At 42.4% G+C, this 19,731-nt stretch overlaps 1 protein-coding gene across 1 annotated transcript; it reads right to left on the bottom strand.

Moving 5' to 3' along the window:
* Positions 1-1,007: 1,007 nt before the first annotated feature.
* TECTB (tectorin beta) lies at positions 1,008-17,046 on the bottom strand. The gene is made up of 10 exons (XM_053387451.1): positions 16,929-17,046; positions 15,517-15,707; positions 14,545-14,687; positions 14,369-14,441; positions 11,253-11,356; positions 11,083-11,166; positions 9,514-9,676; positions 6,296-6,365; positions 4,177-4,209; positions 1,008-1,167 (listed from the first exon to the last, which is right to left on the bottom strand). Exons 1-10 carry the CDS (start codon positions 17,002-17,004, stop codon positions 1,115-1,117), a joined length of 990 nt encoding a protein of 329 aa, XP_053243426.1. The 5' UTR covers positions 17,005-17,046; the 3' UTR covers positions 1,008-1,114.
* Positions 17,047-19,731: the final 2,685 nt, after the last annotated feature.

Consider the following 19,731-nt stretch of genomic DNA (forward strand, 5'->3'; position numbering starts at 1 on the left):
CTTAAGCAGCAAGCAACAGTACACACAGTCTTCCCGCTAACGGATGCTGAGACCTAATTCACGTGACTTTCATTCTAGCAAATTCTCCATTGTTTATGCTTGATGTAACATATTCTTGTGCTAAGCCACCATATGGAAAACTGCATGCTGGAATTGCTATGGTATCAAAGAAGTAGGAACAGCTATGCTCTAGGGAAAAGAACTGCCCATTGACCAAATAGTGCTGTATTGTTTTTGAGTTTGGTGGAGGTGGAATGCATGCCTGAGCTCCCTTCTAATTCCTGGATCCAACACAGATTCAATTCCTGGAATAGCCAGGCTAGCTTCTCAGTGAGGTAATGGCCCTCTAAGCATAGGCCATTAAGGTAACAAAGGAAGTGGCTCTGTGCCTGACGAAAAATGGTTGGGAGTCCCTTAAGTTGCTGGTAGTTAGAAAGAGAAAGGCCATAAATGAGAGTTGGTGTGTGAGGGAGAAGCTTGAAGCAAGGCTGCAGAGACAGAGCCATGCCTGATTATTTCTAGAATCCAAGCCTATGGCTATGGGCGAAACAAGACCCTCTTGGTGTGTTAATGCTGTGAGCCCCTCCTAGGCTCAAGTTGTATTTATGTGCAAATAAACCATATATCATAAAGACACCGCAGTCTCCACTGGCCTTTCTTCTGAAGGAAACCAAACTCTGGAACCCCTGGAATTCACACCACTCAGAGCCTGGGGTGGTGTGTAACAGTATTGTACTTTTTAAAAACATCATCACCATGAGAGTGAAGCCAGCAGTCTTCTGCTAAGAGTGCTCCCAGAATCCCAAGAATGATTTAGCTCCTTAATGCAGACAGCCAGGAAGTGAGGACTTCCTTGTCTTTCGACTAACACTTTGAAGCAAACAGTGGACTTCCTTCTAGCGCTCTCAAACTTCGTTTGAGATACACTTATTTGAACAATGTGCACACAGCTGGTAAAAATCACCATTGGTATTCTCAGCTGCCACAGAAACCAAATGTAAGCCAGGTGAAATTTATTTGTCATGTAAAGCAAGGCAGCAGGCAAAGCAAGCATCTCTTCGTAGCAGTAAAGGACCATGGGGGTGATCAGCAGCAGCTGATGTTGGGTTGAGTATTATAAAAGAACTGCGCGAATTCCAAGAAAGAGGAGTAAATGGCAAAGGATAGCTGCAAAGAAGAGAGAAATAGGAAGAATGTGAGTAATAATAATAATAATAATAATAATAATAATAATAATAATAATTTATTATTTGTACCCCGCCCATCTGGCTGTGTTTCCCCAGCCACTCTGGGCGGCTTCCATAGAAACCAGAAATACACTAAAATATCACACATTAAAAACTTCCCTGAACAGGGCTGCCTTAAGATGTCTTCTGAATGTCAGGTAGTTGTTTATCGCTTTGACATCTGATGGGAGGGCGTTCCACAGGGCGGGCGCTACTACCAAGAAGGCCCTCTGCCTGGTTCCCTGTAGCTTTGCTTCTCGCAATGAGGGAACCGCCAGAAGGCCCTCGGCGCTGGACCTCAGTGTCCGGGCAGAACGATGGGGGCTGAGACGCTCCTTCAGATATACTGGACCAAGGCCGTTTAGGGCTTTAAAGGTCAGCACCAACACTTTGAATTGTGCTCCGAAACGTACTGGGAGCCAATGTAGGTCTTTCAAGACCGGTGTTATGTGGTCTCTGCGGCCGCTCCCAGTCACCAGTCTAGCTGCCGCATTCTGGATTAGTTGTAGTTTCCGGGTCACCTTCAAAGTTAGCCCCACGTAGTGTGCATTGCAGTAATCCAAGCGGGAGATAACCAGAGCATGCACCACTCTGGCGAGACAGTCTGCAGTCTGCAGTCTCAGCCTATGTACCAGATGGAGCTGGTAAACAGCTGCCCTGGACACAGATTTGACCTGTGCCTCCATGGACAGCTGTGAGTCCAAAATGACTCCCAGGCTGCGCACCTGGTCCTTCAGGGGCACAGTTACCCCATTCAGGACCAGGGAATCCTCCACAACTGCCTGCCTCCTGTCCCCCAAAAACGGTACTTCTGTCTTGTCAGGATTCAACCTCAATCTGTTAGCCACCATCCAGCCTCCAACCGCCTCCAGGCACTCACACAGGACCTTCACTTCCTTCACTGGTTCTGATTTAAAAGAGAGGTAGAGCTGGGTATCATCCGCATACTGATGAACACCCAGCCCAAATCCCCTGATGATCTCTCCCAGCGGCTTCATGTAGATGTTGAAAAGCATGGGGGAGAGGACAGAACCCTGAGGCACCCCACAAGTGAGAGCCCAGGGGTCTGAACACTCATCCCCCACCACCACTTTCTGAACACGGCCCAGGAGGAAGGAGCGGAACCACTGTATGACAGTGCCCCCAGCTCCCAGCCCCTCAAGACGGTCCAGAAGGATGTTATGGTCAATGGTATCAAACGCCGCTGAGAGGTCCAGCAGAACTAGGAAACAGCTCTCACCTTTGTCCCTAGCCCGCCGGAGATCATCAACCAGTGCGACCAAGGCAGTTTCAGTCCCATGATGAGGCCTGAATCCCGACTGGAAGGGATCCAAATGGTCCGCTTCTTCCAGGCGTGCCTGGAGTTGTTCAGCAACCACTCGCTCAGTCACCTTGCCCAAGAATGGTAGTCTCGCTCAGTGAATTTCTGTTACATTGCCCTGTTTGAGATTTTATATAGCCACAGTTTTGACACCATTTAAAAATGCCCAACCCATATTTATCATTCCATCTTTCCTCCGGGATTAAGTTATATGCTGAGTTCAGTTTTATACAGAGCCTTGTGGTGGATATATGCATTGTGGTGGAACTGTTCCAGATGAGAAACATCCTGGAATCTGCCTGGGTTGGCCATCTGCCATGATCAGGAATGTTTTAGTTAGAATGCAGGCTGTGCTGTGCAGTTGTATAGCCCATTCCCCACACAATGCCGGTAAGACCACAAGTGGAGCTGGATGCCCATTAATTTTGATGGGTTTGCTGTGTGTAAAACTCAGTTGAATACCACCCTGTATGTATTAAGCCAAAAAGTTAGTGATTCTGGGTGAATTTGGAACTTTTATTACTTCATATTTTTCTTGCTGTCACCTTTTTTTACCTCAAGGGCCGCAGTCCCATGGGGGAGGGGAGGAGCACATTTCAGGGGCTTTGCGCCGGTGATGAGTGGGGCCAAAAGCAAAAGCAGGCAGAGCAATGGATGTGATTCTTATCACTGTCTAGCAGGCTACATTCCAGTCATGCAAAAATTAGACACCTCTCTCCATCCTCCAGACAGGCAAGCAAGAAATAGGCATTATCCATACCCTCCAACATGTTGAGACTGAAAACTGGGGTGTGCATGTACCCTGATATGCTTCTGTGTGAGTCTTGTGACCTGTGTGAGAGCGTGGAGGCAAAAAAACCTGAGCACTTTGGGGTTCCGTGCTTTCACGTGAGGTCCCCATCTCACATTTTTTGGGACTCTGTGATCTTGTGAGAGAGCATGGCACCCAAAAATGGGATGTCCCAATCTAATTGGGGCAGTTGAGAGGTGTGCATTATCACAGTTCAAGGACATATTCCAGTTAGGGAAAAACACTTGGAAAGGATGTGCAGCAGGGCTGGGGGGTTGTGTCCTTGGGACAGTTTTAAGGGCCAGATAAGGCTGCCTAGTGGCTGCAGAGTAGTGGCCCGTGAAATATGTGGCTTGGTGAGGGGAAAGGGCCTATGAAGAGTCCCAGTGATAAAATAAGGGGTCGGGGGGGCTGCATTTGGCCCCCAGGCCTAAGGTCCCCCACGACTGTTGTAATTGATTGTTTTTATATTAGCTTTTTCTAAATTTATGATGTTTACATTTGTGGTGTTTATAAGCTACCTTGATTTATCTTTTTATAATTTTATTTCTGAATTTCAAAAGTTTAGAAATTGATACATACTTTCCCGATTCATATCCATTTCACATTCTACTTCCCCACCAGCCCTCATAATTTCTGATATTGATTTACATTGATTTCCTTGTTTATCATAAACAAGGACATGGCAGCAAATTCTGTCCAGGAAAGCAATTAATCTAATACTATTATAGTTCTGACATCCTTCAACTATAATAAAGTTTATTATATGGCATTTTCATTAATGCTGATAAATTTCCATTGACTAACATGTTAGATAGTTTAATATTTGTAATTTTTACCTGAAAAGTTGTAATTCCTGGTTAATCCTCTATCTGTGAGAAATAAGAAAAGTTAGAATGCTCACAGGAAATGACTTATACCGTAAGTAAAAAGTTAAATCAATGCAATAATGTGATGAACACATTACACAATGCAATAATGTGATGCCACACATTACACAATGCAATAATGTGATGCCATTATTATTATTATTATTATTATAAAACTACATGCGAAAGTAATGATCCATTCAGCAAGGTGGAATAGCTTGATTTTATTACTTCCTTGTGTCCTTTAAAACATTTATATCTTGCATTATCCTTTAATCTATCAGTGTCTGAAAGTGGGCCCTCCAAACAGGCCCCTTATCTGTGGACATGTTCTCCTATTGTTAAAATAATAAAGTGATCTGGATCTAAACTCAAGGCCAATTCAGCTCAACAAAACACTGGGCAATGCAAAACTATAAATAGAAAGTGTGCCCTGCAACACGTGTAGGTTCCCTCAAAACTTGGAGACTACGAAGTCTTGAGGCACACCAGGTGTTACAGAAATCTCAGAGTTAGCCTCCACCCCACTGTTGCTGAAAGGACCACAGCTCAGAGGTAAAGCATCTGTTTTGAATGCCGAAGGTCCCATGTCCAGTCCCCAGCATCTCCAAGTAGAACTCAGAGACCTGCTGTCAGTTACTGCAGACAGTTCTGAGTTAGATGGACCAGTGCTCTGACACAGGTATAAGGAGCTACTGTACCTATATGTTCCGTGCACCTCATATGGCTGCTTTGGAACACCCTTCTTTGTAAATGACTCTACTGAATTTCTTCTGGACTAATTAATGAGACAAAGAAAGCTACAAATCCCCAGTTATCCTTGGCCACAATTTCTCGCATAATCCCTGGTTGGTTTCTTGCATAATACCTGGTTGGAAATAACATACCAGAACATGCCCAGAAGTATCGTTTCCAACTAAGGATAAAACCTGCAAGGTATTGCCTGTGTTTAGTAACACCTCTCCTCCCATTTTTGCAAGTTTAATACGGTGCCGGATTTAGGGTGGTTCAGGCAGCTCCCCCATACGGGGCGCTGAGCTGAGAGGGCCCAAAATTGAGAAGATCCATCATTGAGAAGATTCATTTGGGGGCACCAGATTTTGGCGTTGCTCAGGGTGCCATTCTACCAAAGATTACCAAAGTCCACCCCTGATTAATATATATTTGCTTTTGCCTTGGCAAGGGAGTAATGTTTAGTGGAAGGGGACAAACTTCATTTGGAGCAGGACTCCTAAGAATTCTGGGTCCAACCAGTGGCGTAGCAAAGTCAGATGGTACCCAGCTTGGAAAATGTCACACCCACACCCACACTGAAATCTAGTTGGACTCCCAAGAGACTGTGATCTACTCACAGCTGTGATCTACCCATTGTCATTGCCAGGAGTTGTTCAGCTTTTTTTAGGGAAGGATTGAGCAAAGTTGAGCAAAGTTGTTGAGCTTTTTCTAGGGGAGGATTGGCCAAAGTTGTTGAGCATCTTTTGGAGAGGGTTGACAAAAGTTGTTGAGCTTTCTGTGGGGTTACAGGGTTTGGGTCCTGAGTTGAGGGAGCTTCTATCCTTCCCTGCAACCTCCGCTTGTTTGCTGCTTCCCATCCTCTCCCTGCCTGCCTGCCTGCCTGCCTCCTCCAGCAGCCCAGGAGCGACGGACTTTCAAAACAGCAAAGCGGTGCAGCTCCCCTCCTTCCCCCGACAGCTTGCGGTAGGCGGGAGTCACGGGTGGGCAACGTCACCCCCCTCAGTGATGACACCCGGGGTGATGCAGACCGCCCCCACCTTGCTCTGCCCCTGAGTCCAACTTAAAAAGCGTTGATATTTCATCCCCATATTTGAAGAATTTCCCTAGTAATAGATGTGCCATAATCGGAGATTAGGAGGATATTGGAAACCAGCCCACACCAGTTAATCTGAAACACCTGCATCAGAGATCAAACGCAGTAAGTTATTGCATTCCTACTGAAGTGGTTGGTTGATTATCCTACCTTTTCATCAAAGGGCAGCATTAATCCTCCCTTTTGCAGGTAAATAAAAAACTGTTTCACAATGTAGCACCCTACCGGTAATTATAAATCAAAAGATCCTTCTGCACTTACTGTTCACAGTGAGTTCAGCCATTAGCACACCACCTGTTGGCTCCATTCGTTGTCTCCGATTTGTACATAACTTAAAAGGAACAAAGAAAACGATTTGCTTGATCAATATTTATTTCTAAAATATTTCATTTATATCCTGCCTTTCATCAAATCGATCCTGGGGCATGCAATCCTAATAAAATAGTCATTGAAATCACAACCTCAAACTCAGTTAAAATATAAATATAAAATATAAAAATAAAATAAAATATAAAACCCACCATTACAAAATACAGCAGCAGACTACACCCAGATATGATAGTCCCAAAGAAGAAAAGGTAGACAATGTGTATGTCCATAGAACTGAACACATACTTAACAAAGGAACATTTTTTCTTCCTCTAAACCTAATAAACCGTATCAGTGTGTTAGCATCTTTGTGGCTCTCTAGGCATAGGGGAACGGTAACGCTAGGCTTCTTTATTCAGAAGTAACAGAGCAATCCTAACTCCAGTGAGGCAGCAGTGGGGTGGAGTGGGGCAGCATGGCCAGGGCTGCATCCAAAGTCCTGCTGCCCATATCAGCAAGGCTGGAAAGTGCAGAGAGTTGCAAAACCCAGCTCTGTGCTATTGCTCCATGTTATGCAGCCTGAACTGTGCCCAGTGCCTTCAAATGAAGACAGCAGGGTGGCCTGGGGTCCAAGGGAACATGAGCCAGCTTATTTTCCACTCCCAAACCTATTTGCAGCTTTTTGTAGGCTATTGCCAATGGGAGTCCCACAGATGGTACTTCCACCTGCCTATACTTTCAGTAGATGGAACTGGGAGTTCCATGCCAGCATGATGTCGGCATCATACCATGGGCTGAGGCCAGTAGAGTTGTTTTGGGCAGGACGGAGGAAGACCTCTCAACCAGCCTCTTGTTAGTGCAGCAGATCAGGGGGTTGGAATTGTGGTCCAAGCCCCATGGTGTTCCATAGAGCTCACTTCCAGGAAAATGTACAGAGGTTTCGTGATGGCCTGGGAATCCAATTCAGAGGCTGAACCGGAGGAATCCCAGCCTGCACAGGAGTCCCCGCCTCCAGGGCCGGCTGAATCAAGGGCCTTGATTCGGAAGCACCTGCACCTGTGCCGGATCCTCAGGAGCAGGCACCAGGTGAATCCACTCTGGCTCCGGAGGTGGTTGAGGACTCAGTGCCTACAGGTGAGTCTCCCCCTGGGTCCAGTAACCCTTCAGCCTCTCCTGAACTGCAGAGGCTCAGGGCAGAGAGGCAGAGGGAACTGGTTTCTCCCAGGAGGAGTGCTCGCCTTAAGGCCAGGAGAGGCAGGTCTCCTGGGGGCCGGGACTGCCCCTGGCCTCAGAGAAGATAAAGGTCAGTCAGCCCGGTCCCAGATTGCGGGAGCAACGTTGTTGAAGAGCTGTTTCGGCCAGCACCCAGTCCGGTTCCCCCAGAGTTCCTGTCCTTGCCCAGCTCCTCGCTGTGGACCCCGCTTTGCCCGTGGAGGACTGTCTGCCGACCCTCGACTCAGGTCCTGGACCTCACCCCACGGTAACCTCCCCCCAGGACCAGCACAGGTTTTCAGCCTAAATCACAAGTTCTTGGAGACAGAAGCAAGAGTCACCACAGGGCTAAGGGTAGGATCTCCAGACCAGCAGTCTCATTTGCCTCATTTCATTTCAATTTTGTCAAAAAAGATCAAGGGTAACTGGCCAAAACAGGGTTTAAACATGCAGCGCTGAGGGGGACATATGACTCAAGTTGAAGGTGAATAGTTCCTAAGAACAAAGCACTGCAGGGTACTTAATGGAACATCAGAGGATTTCTCCCTGCATGGTTTATTCAAATTCACTGTAATCAAAGAAAATAGCATCCAATTATATTTTCTGGCCTGAGATAAACTGGTGATTTCTGGGCAATGTGTGGTGTCTTCATTCAGTTTCTACTGTCACGTGGTTTAACACTGAAGGCAGCCCTGTTTAGGGAAGTTTTTAATGTTTGATGTTTTATCACCCAGCCACATGGGCGGGGTATAAATAATAAGTTATTATTATTATTACATGTTTCATGCTCTAAATTCTCCCAAAGATATGCTGCAACATGATACCTCCATCCATCACTTTTCCAGCAGGTTAGCCAGCTGCCAGATGGCAGCGATATCAATCAGACAAGATTTGGATGTTCTGCTTTTGTTTCAAGTTGACCCAAAACCAAGAATCAAAGAAAGCTGTTGGCAGTTACAGAAGTTCCTTTCAGCTACCCAAAATCAAAAAGGTGTGTGCTGATTATCTGCTATTTAGCTACATGTATCCAGGGGTATATGGAGGAATGAAGTTGCATATGCAGATATCGTAATGGCCAGGTATCAGCGGTGCCCCCGCACAACACCAGTGTTTGCCGCCTCCCGCCTTTTGCCTTCCACTCTACATCATAGTTGCAGTGCCCAGTGTTACTGAACTGGTTGTGCTCCCCTAAATCCACCTCTGAAAGGAGCGCTGAGTAGGTTTGGAATCTAGAAACAATTTATCCACAAACAAACATTGTCCCGTGTGTTGCTCTAGCTCCTCCTAGTGAGAAGAACCATAGTTTTCTAATTTCCATTTATTGCAGTTGTCTTCCTCTAAGGCAGAGGTATAGAACTTATGGACGTCCAGATATTGCTAGACTGTAATTCCCATAATCCCTGAGTACTGGCAATACTGGCTGGGGCCGACGGGAGCTGGATGACTGTAGGGTTGGATTCAACGAAACTGATGTGCTAGCAGGACAATGAATCCTCTCTTTGGGAAGAACCCCAGAAGAGCATTGCACTGGGCAAACAAAAATGCTTGTGCTAATAGAATGATCATAGTAGTGCAATGTTGAATTCCTCCCAAAGGTTCTAAACCCCTGCCCTAAGGAGATTGGGGAGGCATGGTGATGTCTACTCTATATTACCTTTCCAAATAACACTGTGAAGTGGGCTAGGCTGAGAGACAGTGACTGTTTGGCCCAAGGACCTTTAAGGCAGAGCAGGGGTTGGAACCATGGGATTGTGCCAAAATTTGCAGTCTACCCAATCCAGCAAAGTCTTAAGTTGTTTCTTGTAACAAAATGAGAAATGTCTTCTTTTTCTTTTTCAAAAGGTTCAATCAAAATTCCTTCTCACTGCTTTAATAGGCCCTTGGGAACGTGCAGGGTTTTGTTTTTTGTTTTTTGCAGGCTAGACTTCATTCTTAATTGCTACACACAGAAAACTTACCACAGGGCACGATAACTTCTCACTGTCACATACATGCGTCTCACAGTGCAGCCACACCTTGGAGAGTTTGGGAATATTCCGGAACCGAAATGCATTAAACTGGAAGGTCGCTCGGCTGTCTTTCCCATTTTCATGCACTATGATGGTGTCATCTGTGGGGCACCTGAGCCACATGATAACAGGCACTCTTAGAATGAGAATAACAATAAGGCACTCTTTTTCTTCTCTTATCTCTAATACTATTACTGTATTTATTGCGGCTATTGCAAGAACATAGCATGGTTTCTGTGACAAACTGAGTACCTCTGAATGTTAGATTCAGTTGTGTTATGTACTGAGTTGAATAGGATCCAAACTGCAGCAGTCTGATTGGTCCTAGAACAATAGGATCCAAAAGGCAGCAGTCTGATTGGTCCTAGAACAATAGGATTCAGAATGCAGCAGTCTGATTGGTCCTAGAACAATGCAGCAGTATGATTGGTTGGCAGGAACCACCCAATCATGCTCCAGATAGAAGTGAATCCACAACCTGATTGGCTTACAGTAGAATTCCGGAATTAGCCAATCATGTGCAGCCCATTGTGTAAATAATGTATATAAAGCAGATACTTTGAGGGGACATTCATTCATTCCTCCTCACCACTATGTGCTGAATAAAGAGCATGAAATCACTTTGCGACTCTGAGTATATTTCAAGTTGTGTAAAAAGAAGCTGTGATTGGACAAAAATGTGAGAGTGAAATGTCTGTCCTATATATTTCTGGTCGATTGAAAACAGTAGTAATGTTGCAGAGAACAGGGTAGCCAAAATAGTGTCCTTGTCCTATAAATGTTGTTGGTCTGCAACTCCCATCATCTTTGAACAATGTCTGTGTTGACTGGAGCTGATGGGAATGGTAGTCCAACATCTGGAGAGCATCAACTTGGCCACCACTTGGTGTAAAAAAATCACCACTACGTGAAGTGAAACCTTGGATCAAAACCCCTAATGATTTGCTCAGACCACATCATATACTGATCACACAGGCAAACACTATATCACATGTACTATTATTTATATATTACCTGCCCTTCACCCTAAGGTCCAAGGGTGGGTTACAACATTAAAGCACAATATTATTATTATTTTTAAAACAACCTACAATGATAACAATAAGGTGGGTCCTAAAAACATGCACCTCAAATGTCAAAAGTCAGAGGTATGTCTTCAGCATTCTACAGAAACTGGATAATAAAGCTGCCAGCTGTGCTTTTGTGGGGAAGACATTCCACAACTTAGGAGCCACCACAGACAATGCCCTCTCCAGGGCTACCATCCCCCAAGCCTCTGAGAAACTACCAAGAGATCTTCCGATCTCAGTACCCAAGAGTGAAGGAGGTGGTCTTTCATATATTTGGGGCCTGAGTTGTATAATATTACTAGAAAAGTACTTCAGGTGACACTATGCCTAGCCTAAATTTTATTCTATTAACTTCAGGATGGCATTGGTTTCTTAAGATATGCTTACCCGCAACAGTTCCATTTCATGTGAGTAATGTTTATGTTGACCTTCTCACAAATTTACCTACCCCTTAGTTATCAGAGGCCACTGGACTGGAAAGAAATATTCTGATGAGGGGGTTGCCCAACAGTTAGTCAGAACTACTTTAAATCTGAGGAGACAAAGAGATGTGAGTACCAGACGAGTGAAAATTTCAATGATAATTTCACATTGGTGTTGATTGATGAAAAGTTGCACCTGCTACTTAAGCCCTTTGCTTCTACGCCAGCAAATATGTCTGAACCAATTTCTGAAGTTTCAACTACGAAGGGGGCTTCCTTCTTGACTGTAAACTTGGCATTCTGAGAGGGAAAATGGAGGAATGGGTTAGTAATGCAAAGCAGGAACAGCAAAAGCTTAACAATTAGATATAATGTCAGCAAAGATGCTCTGTCACCAGCAATTTCCACTTTGTTTCCCCTTATGCCATTTTTGTATCTGTGTTTCACTTGTTTTTCTTAACATTCTTATGATGTTTGCCCTAAATTGGCTCAACAACAGGATGCCTTGAAGTCGATTGTGTAATGCTTCAATGAAAGCTCAATAAATGTGACTTAGAAGGAACTATTCCATGCAAATCACTGAACAGCCACATATAAAGGACAGCAACAAGCTTATCAGTATCAGAGGGGGGGAAACGATTTATTGGCAACATCCAGCTACCAGTTTGCCATAGCCAGCCATGCAGTGCTGAATGAGGAAAGCCACACATTTATCTGGAGAGCAAGGCACAAGATTAATTGTCCATGAAGCATCAAATCACACGATGTCTTCTCAAATTCCAATGCTAAAACTGCTGGGTGAAATGACTCAAGTACAAAAGTGATTCAGGGATATATATCACATAACACACACCCAACCTGGCTGGTGCATGCTATTGCAAGACATTTGTGATGTGGAAAATTGTCAGAAAGAAAGATAGTGAAATGACTTTGCAACTGAATCCCCCCCCCCCCCCGGTTTTCTCTCATGATAATTAATTGAATTAGGAATAGAATAAGCTGCCTTATACCAAGTTGGACCATTTAGCTCAGTATTGTGGACGGTTTGCAGGCAAAGTATGTGTTCTGACCCTGAGCTTCGTTAGTTATTTCAGTGGTCAAGAAGGCTCAATCGGTCAGTGTCAAACTACTTGTTGGATTCCAGCCTATTCTTAATAGTATAACAGTAGAGCAGTAAGGACTCGGGCACAACAAATTTTATTCTGAAAAAAGAAGTTGATAAATAACCAAGACACATAAGCTGGTGAAATGTACATAAATACATAAGAAAATAAAGTAAACCTGGCTAATCAGGCTAATGGCCCATCTAGTCCAGCATCCTAGTCTCACAGTGGCCAGGCACATGCCTGTAGGAAATCCACAAATACAACAGCATTCTCCTCTTCTGTTTAGCACAATTCATCCCCAAGCCACAGCTAGTTAAGTAACTGTTATAGACAATTTTCCAACAGTCTTTTATTCTAGGTGTGCTGAAACAAGGAATATAAACACCAACACAGTGCAAGTTTCAGTGACATTCTATTACTTTAGGGTCATGGGAAAACGTCAGTCACCTGACCCCATGGAGAGAATCTCTGCTAGAGTATCTTGAGGTCTGGCCTCTTCAGTTATTCATGGCAAAATCTGGGCCACCCTCTGTCTGAAATTTGACAGAAAGAGATTTGGAGTTGATTTCTATTCAAGCACTGAGTGTGCTCACACATACTGTACCAAAATACTGAAAGGGGGTTAGAACTTTCAGTTAAAAGCCTTATAACCTGGAACAAACACGAGAAACCAAACACAAAGCGGAATAAAGATCCCAAGAGAACAATAAGCATCTTCTCGATTCAGAGGATAGCTAGGCAAATTTCAGGGGGAATGAAAGGAACTTCTATGCGTAGCGAGACCTAAAAGACAAGATAGTCATTGCCCTTTGTTTGTGGCGTTTGGGAGGGTTTAATGGCGTCAGTTACAGCACTAGTGCAGAATGCTGAGAGTACAGTGCTTGGACCGCAGTTTGGAACTGCAAATATATAAAGATGATGTAGAAAGCAGTCTGCATAGTACATTGTTACATGATCAGTTCAGTAAACAATCGGATCCTAAGGGCATGTTTGGTGTAATGTAGGGAAGAATCTCAATGCTGGGTTCATTTGCTACAAAATTTGAATTAACATAATTCAAGTCCATAGAATAATTGAGTGGTACCAGACCAGCCTATAATACAGCAGATGTTTACATAAGTAATGAATTGTTCTGCTGCAAGACATATGCTCACCATGCCAGCCAAGGGGCCCATAAATTAAAAATCTTAAAACCTACATGGTTACAGTCAAATTGTGGCTCTGGCATCTGGTGCAAAAACTAAGTGAGTTGATACATGCATGCCCATTATCACCCAGTGACTACAGCATCAAGCGATGATTTATATAAGTGGAACTTCTTGTCACACAATGAATAGTTCAGAGCCCACACCACACTACCAGAAAGACAATGCAGAGCTGCCATTCTGTGAATGGGAGAAATTCTTCCATTTGCAGAATGAGTTTGGATCTAGGTGAAGCTCCAATGACTGGAAGTGGAGAAGAGGTGAGTTTCACCATTTCTCCCTACATCCCCCAGGCCATCTCTTACGCATTCTAAAGGGACCCCAAACTGCCAAGGCCTGAAATCATGCCATTCCACAAGCAGAACTCCATTGAATTCTTGGTTTAACCCAAATATTTTTGAATGCAAGCTGTTTATAATATTGAATAAGAAATGCTTAAGTGATGACTGCACATGCACATATCTTATTATACAGACTGATAGGAAACCCTTATGCATACTAATAGCAAAATACATTTTTTGAATGCCACATAGCCGAAACAGCATTAACCACACACCAGTGAGAAGGTATCCACAGGCTTGGAGGAAGCACAAGAAATCATAATAATGGTTTAGGGGAAAACTAAGGGATGGGAAGTCCAGTGAGGATGAGCATGTTTAAGGCCATGGAATGCTGGAGAGGGTAAAAAAAAAAAAGGAAAATGTGGGAGGAAGGGGAATGGAATGGAAGAATGCATGACTGGATTGATGTCAAAATTTTGCTGCAATCTCAGTTGTTTGAAACCTAAAACCCACTATTACGGCTCGCTAGTTTGTGTAGCCTATGGTACCCCCAAAGAGTAATATTTCTAACAGAATGTCTACAATCAGATTTTTCATTTACATTTAGTAAAATGGAGGCAGTCACCTATGCATTTGCATATTTTTGGCCTCTTCACTTCACCATTGCACCATTGAAAAATTTACAGTGGAAATCAGCAGACAGACACAGAGGGTACTTACAGTATAGAAGTTGAGGGACAGCTGGCTTTCAAATGAACCGGAGCTGCCATTCTTCACATGAATAGTTGCCACTCTAAAAGAGGCAGGAAATGTCACATGACTGAATCATACACTGTTGAATGCAGAGTGAGGCATATGCTAAAAGACGAAGGCCAATTGAATCGAGGCAGAGTTACCTTTGGTCAAAGGCAGCGTGGTTCACCAGATAGTTTGCATGGTATGTGCATGTAAATGAGTAGTTTACAGGCTGGCTCTTCACAATCACAGAGGTGTCATTGGAGACGATGGAGTTATAGAAATGATAGATGGGGCTTTTGAACTGCAACCATGAAAAGATCAAGAGGTAAACGGTGACACTGCATATGCCATTTTTGTTTTACACGGTCACGTCAAGAGTTCACTTCTACATTATCTCAAATTTCCGAAACAGTAAACACACATGAGAGAACATGCGGGAAGCACACTGTGACTGATCTGGTGAAACAGACTTTTGCCAGCAAAAAGTCATGGCCTGTAAATAAGATGGTTATTAAAGTCTGTGGGTTGTTGCTTTTTTGCTCCAAACTTCATATTTTTAGATTACACCTCTGTAATCTAGAGTCCCTCAGCAACTGTGAAATAGATTTGTAGTGCTTTATTTTATCTTTAAAAATGTCTTGTAGTTATTAGATGGATCAGACATAAACATACACCCAAATCTCCATTCAAATCTTCCCCACATGTACAAGGGAATGTGTGAAGTAGGAGCTGATCTGCAGTGCTAGCCCTAGGTATACACATATTTAGTACAGGGTCTGCATAGGGGTGTGTGGCATGGTACCCATGATTGCACATGTGCTGCAACTGTGAAAATCTCCCTAGTGCACAGAGCCGTATAGATGTCATTTTAAATGCCTGTACATTGAATGGATAGGGCCAGCAGTGTGTGTTCCATCAGGGTGAAGCTGTCAGGGATCAAATATAAATTTTAACAATGGATCTATATAAAACAATGTTGAAAAGGTATAAGAGATATTGTGAATCTATTGTTTTTCAAATTATAAATAAAAAAGTTGTTGTGAAACTGGGAAAGGCATGAACAGCTTCAGACATTTATTGGACACAATCACCATCCAACTTGGGGAAGAATTTATACTTTGGCTACTTACATCAGATTGAGTTCCACAGTATGACTTATTTTTGGGTGACAAATCTGGGATTGTAAACTGGTAATACCCCGACTCATGGACCCCGTTGTAGCAAATTCCTCCAAGAGCCAGTTGATTGACTTCCCATCCATAAGGACATTCGGGGATTCTTGCGATTATGGTTTTAGGATAACAGTACACCAAAATGGCATCTAGAAGTAAAAAAAAAGGGGGGGAGGAAAGCACTACTAGAGCATGGTTAAGCGATTACAAAATGCTCCTCTATCATTATTTTGCAAATGCCAGTGAAAACACAAGTTCCAAGGCTTAGCTCTGGTAAGCCTGGACTCAAATCAAGTTTTCAGCTTGGCAACTAGTTGCTTCTCCAGACGTTCAAACTACATTCAATAAATGCACGTGGTAGGAGGCAGCAGCCTGCAACCCCAATGTACACATGTTCATTAGGATGCCTGCAGGCTATGTCCATGCCACATCATGTTCAGATGGGTGAATCTGTCACTTTCAGTTTCTCTCAGTTTCTCATTTCCTGTCTTCAGTTTTCCACATTTACACATCAGTTTGCAATTAAATCAGTGCTTTTTTCTTCTTCTAAAAACATGTTTATGGGTACTGTCATTTCCCCACTCATATTGAAATACTGCCCCTCCAGGAGGCCAAACTTAGATTCACAAAATGTTTAGGGGTATGCATTCCCCCAGAAAAAAAGCACTGAATTAAAGAGAGAGAAAATAATCAGCTGCTAACATTTCAGTTTAATTACAGGCACCCTGAACAGGGGCTAGGGGCAGTGATTCAGATAAGTTCTTTCCTTTATCTAGGCAAAGGTACTATTGCAGGTCCTATTATGTGTGTGTGACACACTCCAAAGAAGCCGGCAGAGATATTGGACTCTTTCAGCTATTTCCCCGCAATCTCCAAATTACACTTTCAAAGCAAGAACAGGGATACTGTCTCACATTAACCCACCATTTATGAAAGCAACAGGCCCTTAATTTGTGTCCCAGTACTGAGTTTCAGTGATGAGGTGACCAGTGCCGATGGAAAAGCCAAAGGATACATGGTCCAAACAATCTAATCACAATCTCGTGAGATCTCACGGAGCACACAGCACATTCTCATCTTGCCTCAAGCAGTGAAACAAGGCTTGCCGCCTCTGTGTTGTACCACCTGTTGCATGACAATTTTTCACTAGGATTCTTGTGCTGGATTTGATCCTGCACAACCAATATTATGCTAGGGCAACAGTCCTTGCACTGGCAGTCAGAGAACATTCAATCCAAGCCCATATATACATTGTCACAAACAGGTTGTAATGAATATCTGTAGATCTCTTGATAAATACAACTAAGCAGTTTGAAGCGTATTTAATTGCAAGAGGTTAACATATCTGGAATAGTATGCAGCTATTTTACCTGCTTTGTTTGGACTGCAACGCGCCACAATGCCTCGAGCCAAGATGACCCACAGGAGAAAAGCCACCATCATCATCTTTCCAAAGATATGTAAATACTAAGAAAACCAGGACTTGATTTTCCGAAATGCTGCTGGATGCTGAGAAGGATTCACATGTATCAAACTTCTTTGAATTGCCTATGAATTACCAGAAGTGAGAAATGTAAACTCTTCTATCCAAAATGAGTTAAGTGCAATTCCCAACACAAACTATTAAAATCTACTGGATTTTGAATTTTTCCCTTCCATGTTCTTACAGTACAACCTTATCCCTATCAACTCAATAGATAGATCATATTGAGAACAATGAGTTTGAGGGTACTGGATTGCAACCTTTATCTTCTATCTAATAAAAAATTAATTACTAATGCCTTCTTTCATTTTATTTTTTTAAACAAATTTGTTGTTGTTTTTAAAAAAAAGAAGTAAAATGGGATCTGGAGGAGAAATACTAAATCTGACAGTGAATGGGACTGGAGAGAAAGCATACACTGGATAAAAGAAAAGATCTCATTAGAAGGCAAGAGAAAAGTCAAAGTAACAAAAATATTTTACACATTCATTGATTTGGCAGTTGTAATTTCTATTGTTAACTGGAAGATTTTGTGCCTTGTATCCAAACATTCTTTCACATGAGTGTAATTACTGCTCTTCTACCTCACAAATTATAATTATAATCTAAAACAATGTATTTTGAAGCTTAATATTTCTTGAGATCACCTATTATAAAGCCAGCCATAATACATTACTCATAATGCTATTTATTTCAAATTTAAAAAATTAGGTCACTGATATTACACAAATCATACCCTGGACACTGAAAACCATTTTAGCACTACTATTTTATCTTTTAACATTGTAATCCATCTAGGCATCTATCTGATGTTTTCAATCTCTCTCATAATTTATTTCAAAATATATTACACAATATTTTCAAACACACATTTTAGTATTAGTATTAGTACTAGTATTACTTTTCTGTTTCAATCAGCTAATTATGTCCAGGAAAATGTTTAGAGCATCATACGTACAGCATTGGAACAAGGTTGTAGATCAAGCTGTTCATTATCTCTGTTTAAAATGAAAGAGGGTATATTTGCTTTTCCCAAGGTGTTCTTTCAAACAGCACCAGCTGGCATTATCTTTGCTTTATATAGGCCATCTTGTAAAAGGAGCCCCTGCGTATTCAGCCTTGATTAGCCCTTGTGGGGAAACAGGGTTGGATGGATAACAGGTTAGATCACTCTCTTTTCCAATACAAGCGGTCCAGGTTTTTCAGTATTCAGTATTTTACTGTCAAATTGTGTCATATACAGGACTCTTTAACAAAAGTATGACTCATTATTAAATGACTAAAGAGAAATCTGATTATTGCAACTGACATGGTTTTACAAAAATGTGCATATTTTTTCATGCAGTGTTTAAAGAAAAGTGCAACTAGCACAGATCTAGTTTTATCAACTGAGCTATTAACATGTGTGTTTTATATTATAAGCACCTGGTTGGTCCAGACCTATAAAGGACTTTAAAACAATCTGAAACTCTTCTGTAGTTATGTCCAACTAAGTCTTCAGAGTAAACCCACAGAAATCAAATTAAGTCAATTGGTTTAAATGGGTCTACTCTGAGTATCTTAGTTGGATATCACCCCTAATGTTTGTGGTAAGTCTAAGTATTTTTCTTTTTTAAGAGATGCCTAAAATCTCACCAAGGGATAATCTTGACAGAGCAGTTTTTAAATCAAAATTCACCACTTTCTTTGAGATAATAAACTACTTTGATTTTATAATTGTCAAAGGAAATAAAATTCCCAAAGTTTCATTACAAGTAAGTAGTTTTTAAGTACACAATCCCCTCTTAGGCAAAAGGCACTAATCAGAGCAATTTCTGCTACACTGAAGAGTTGTCTGTAGATATTTTTATTTGCATAAGAAACAAGAACTGCACAAAACTTACTTAGGTGAAACAACATTTGATATCTGCACTGATAAAAGGTGAGGGCTCAGGGGAGGTTTGTATTTCTCTGAGTAGTTGCAAATAAAAAAAAGAGCATTCACTAAATAGCAAATTATACTGTGGATGCTAATTACCCGCCCCAAGAGCCCCCTTTAGATTAAGCAGATTGCAAAAACCTTAACTATTTGAGTATCTCTAGAATGATCTACAAAAGGTGAATAAATGGCTTCTTGTGATCTTCGCTTCAAAATGCTGTTTAAGAAATAGCTTTTCAATTTCTCCTTGTTGTCTCGGCTGTTACTTAGAAGGTTTGCTGTTCACCTGTTGTAAGGTGGAGACCTGTTCATGCAAAAAGTGGCACTTTGCGAGATAATATAATCAGTGTTTTACAGCAAGAAAACAGCTCTTCTCACAGAAAACACACTCGTGTCGGAGCAACCTAGCAACAAAATATCTTACAGTGTTCTTCTAATTACTTTACACTATTTTTTCTAGTCGTTTTGAAGCTCTGTTTATATTGTGCGGAAACCAAGATAGGGTTGCAGATTGCTGAAGCAGTTAAATGGGCAATGGGTTGCAATGTGGGTCTACCTATAATACTGTAGTCCCCATATGAACTGCAGTGTGCACATTGTTTCAAGCAGTTTCCACTAGGTGGCCGCATCATTGCTTAGCTGTTTGTTTATTAATATACATGGCTCTTTGCAGAGCAGAAGAGGACAGCTTATGTCACAGTGGTGTCCAAACCTTTTTCAAAGAGGGCCAGATTTGATGAAGTGAAGGGCCCTGAGGGCCGACCAAAGGAAC

The sequence above is a fragment of the Podarcis raffonei genome, chromosome 5, assembly GCF_027172205.1.
Source record: "Podarcis raffonei isolate rPodRaf1 chromosome 5, rPodRaf1.pri, whole genome shotgun sequence".
NCBI lineage: Eukaryota > Metazoa > Chordata > Lepidosauria > Squamata > Lacertidae > Podarcis > Podarcis raffonei.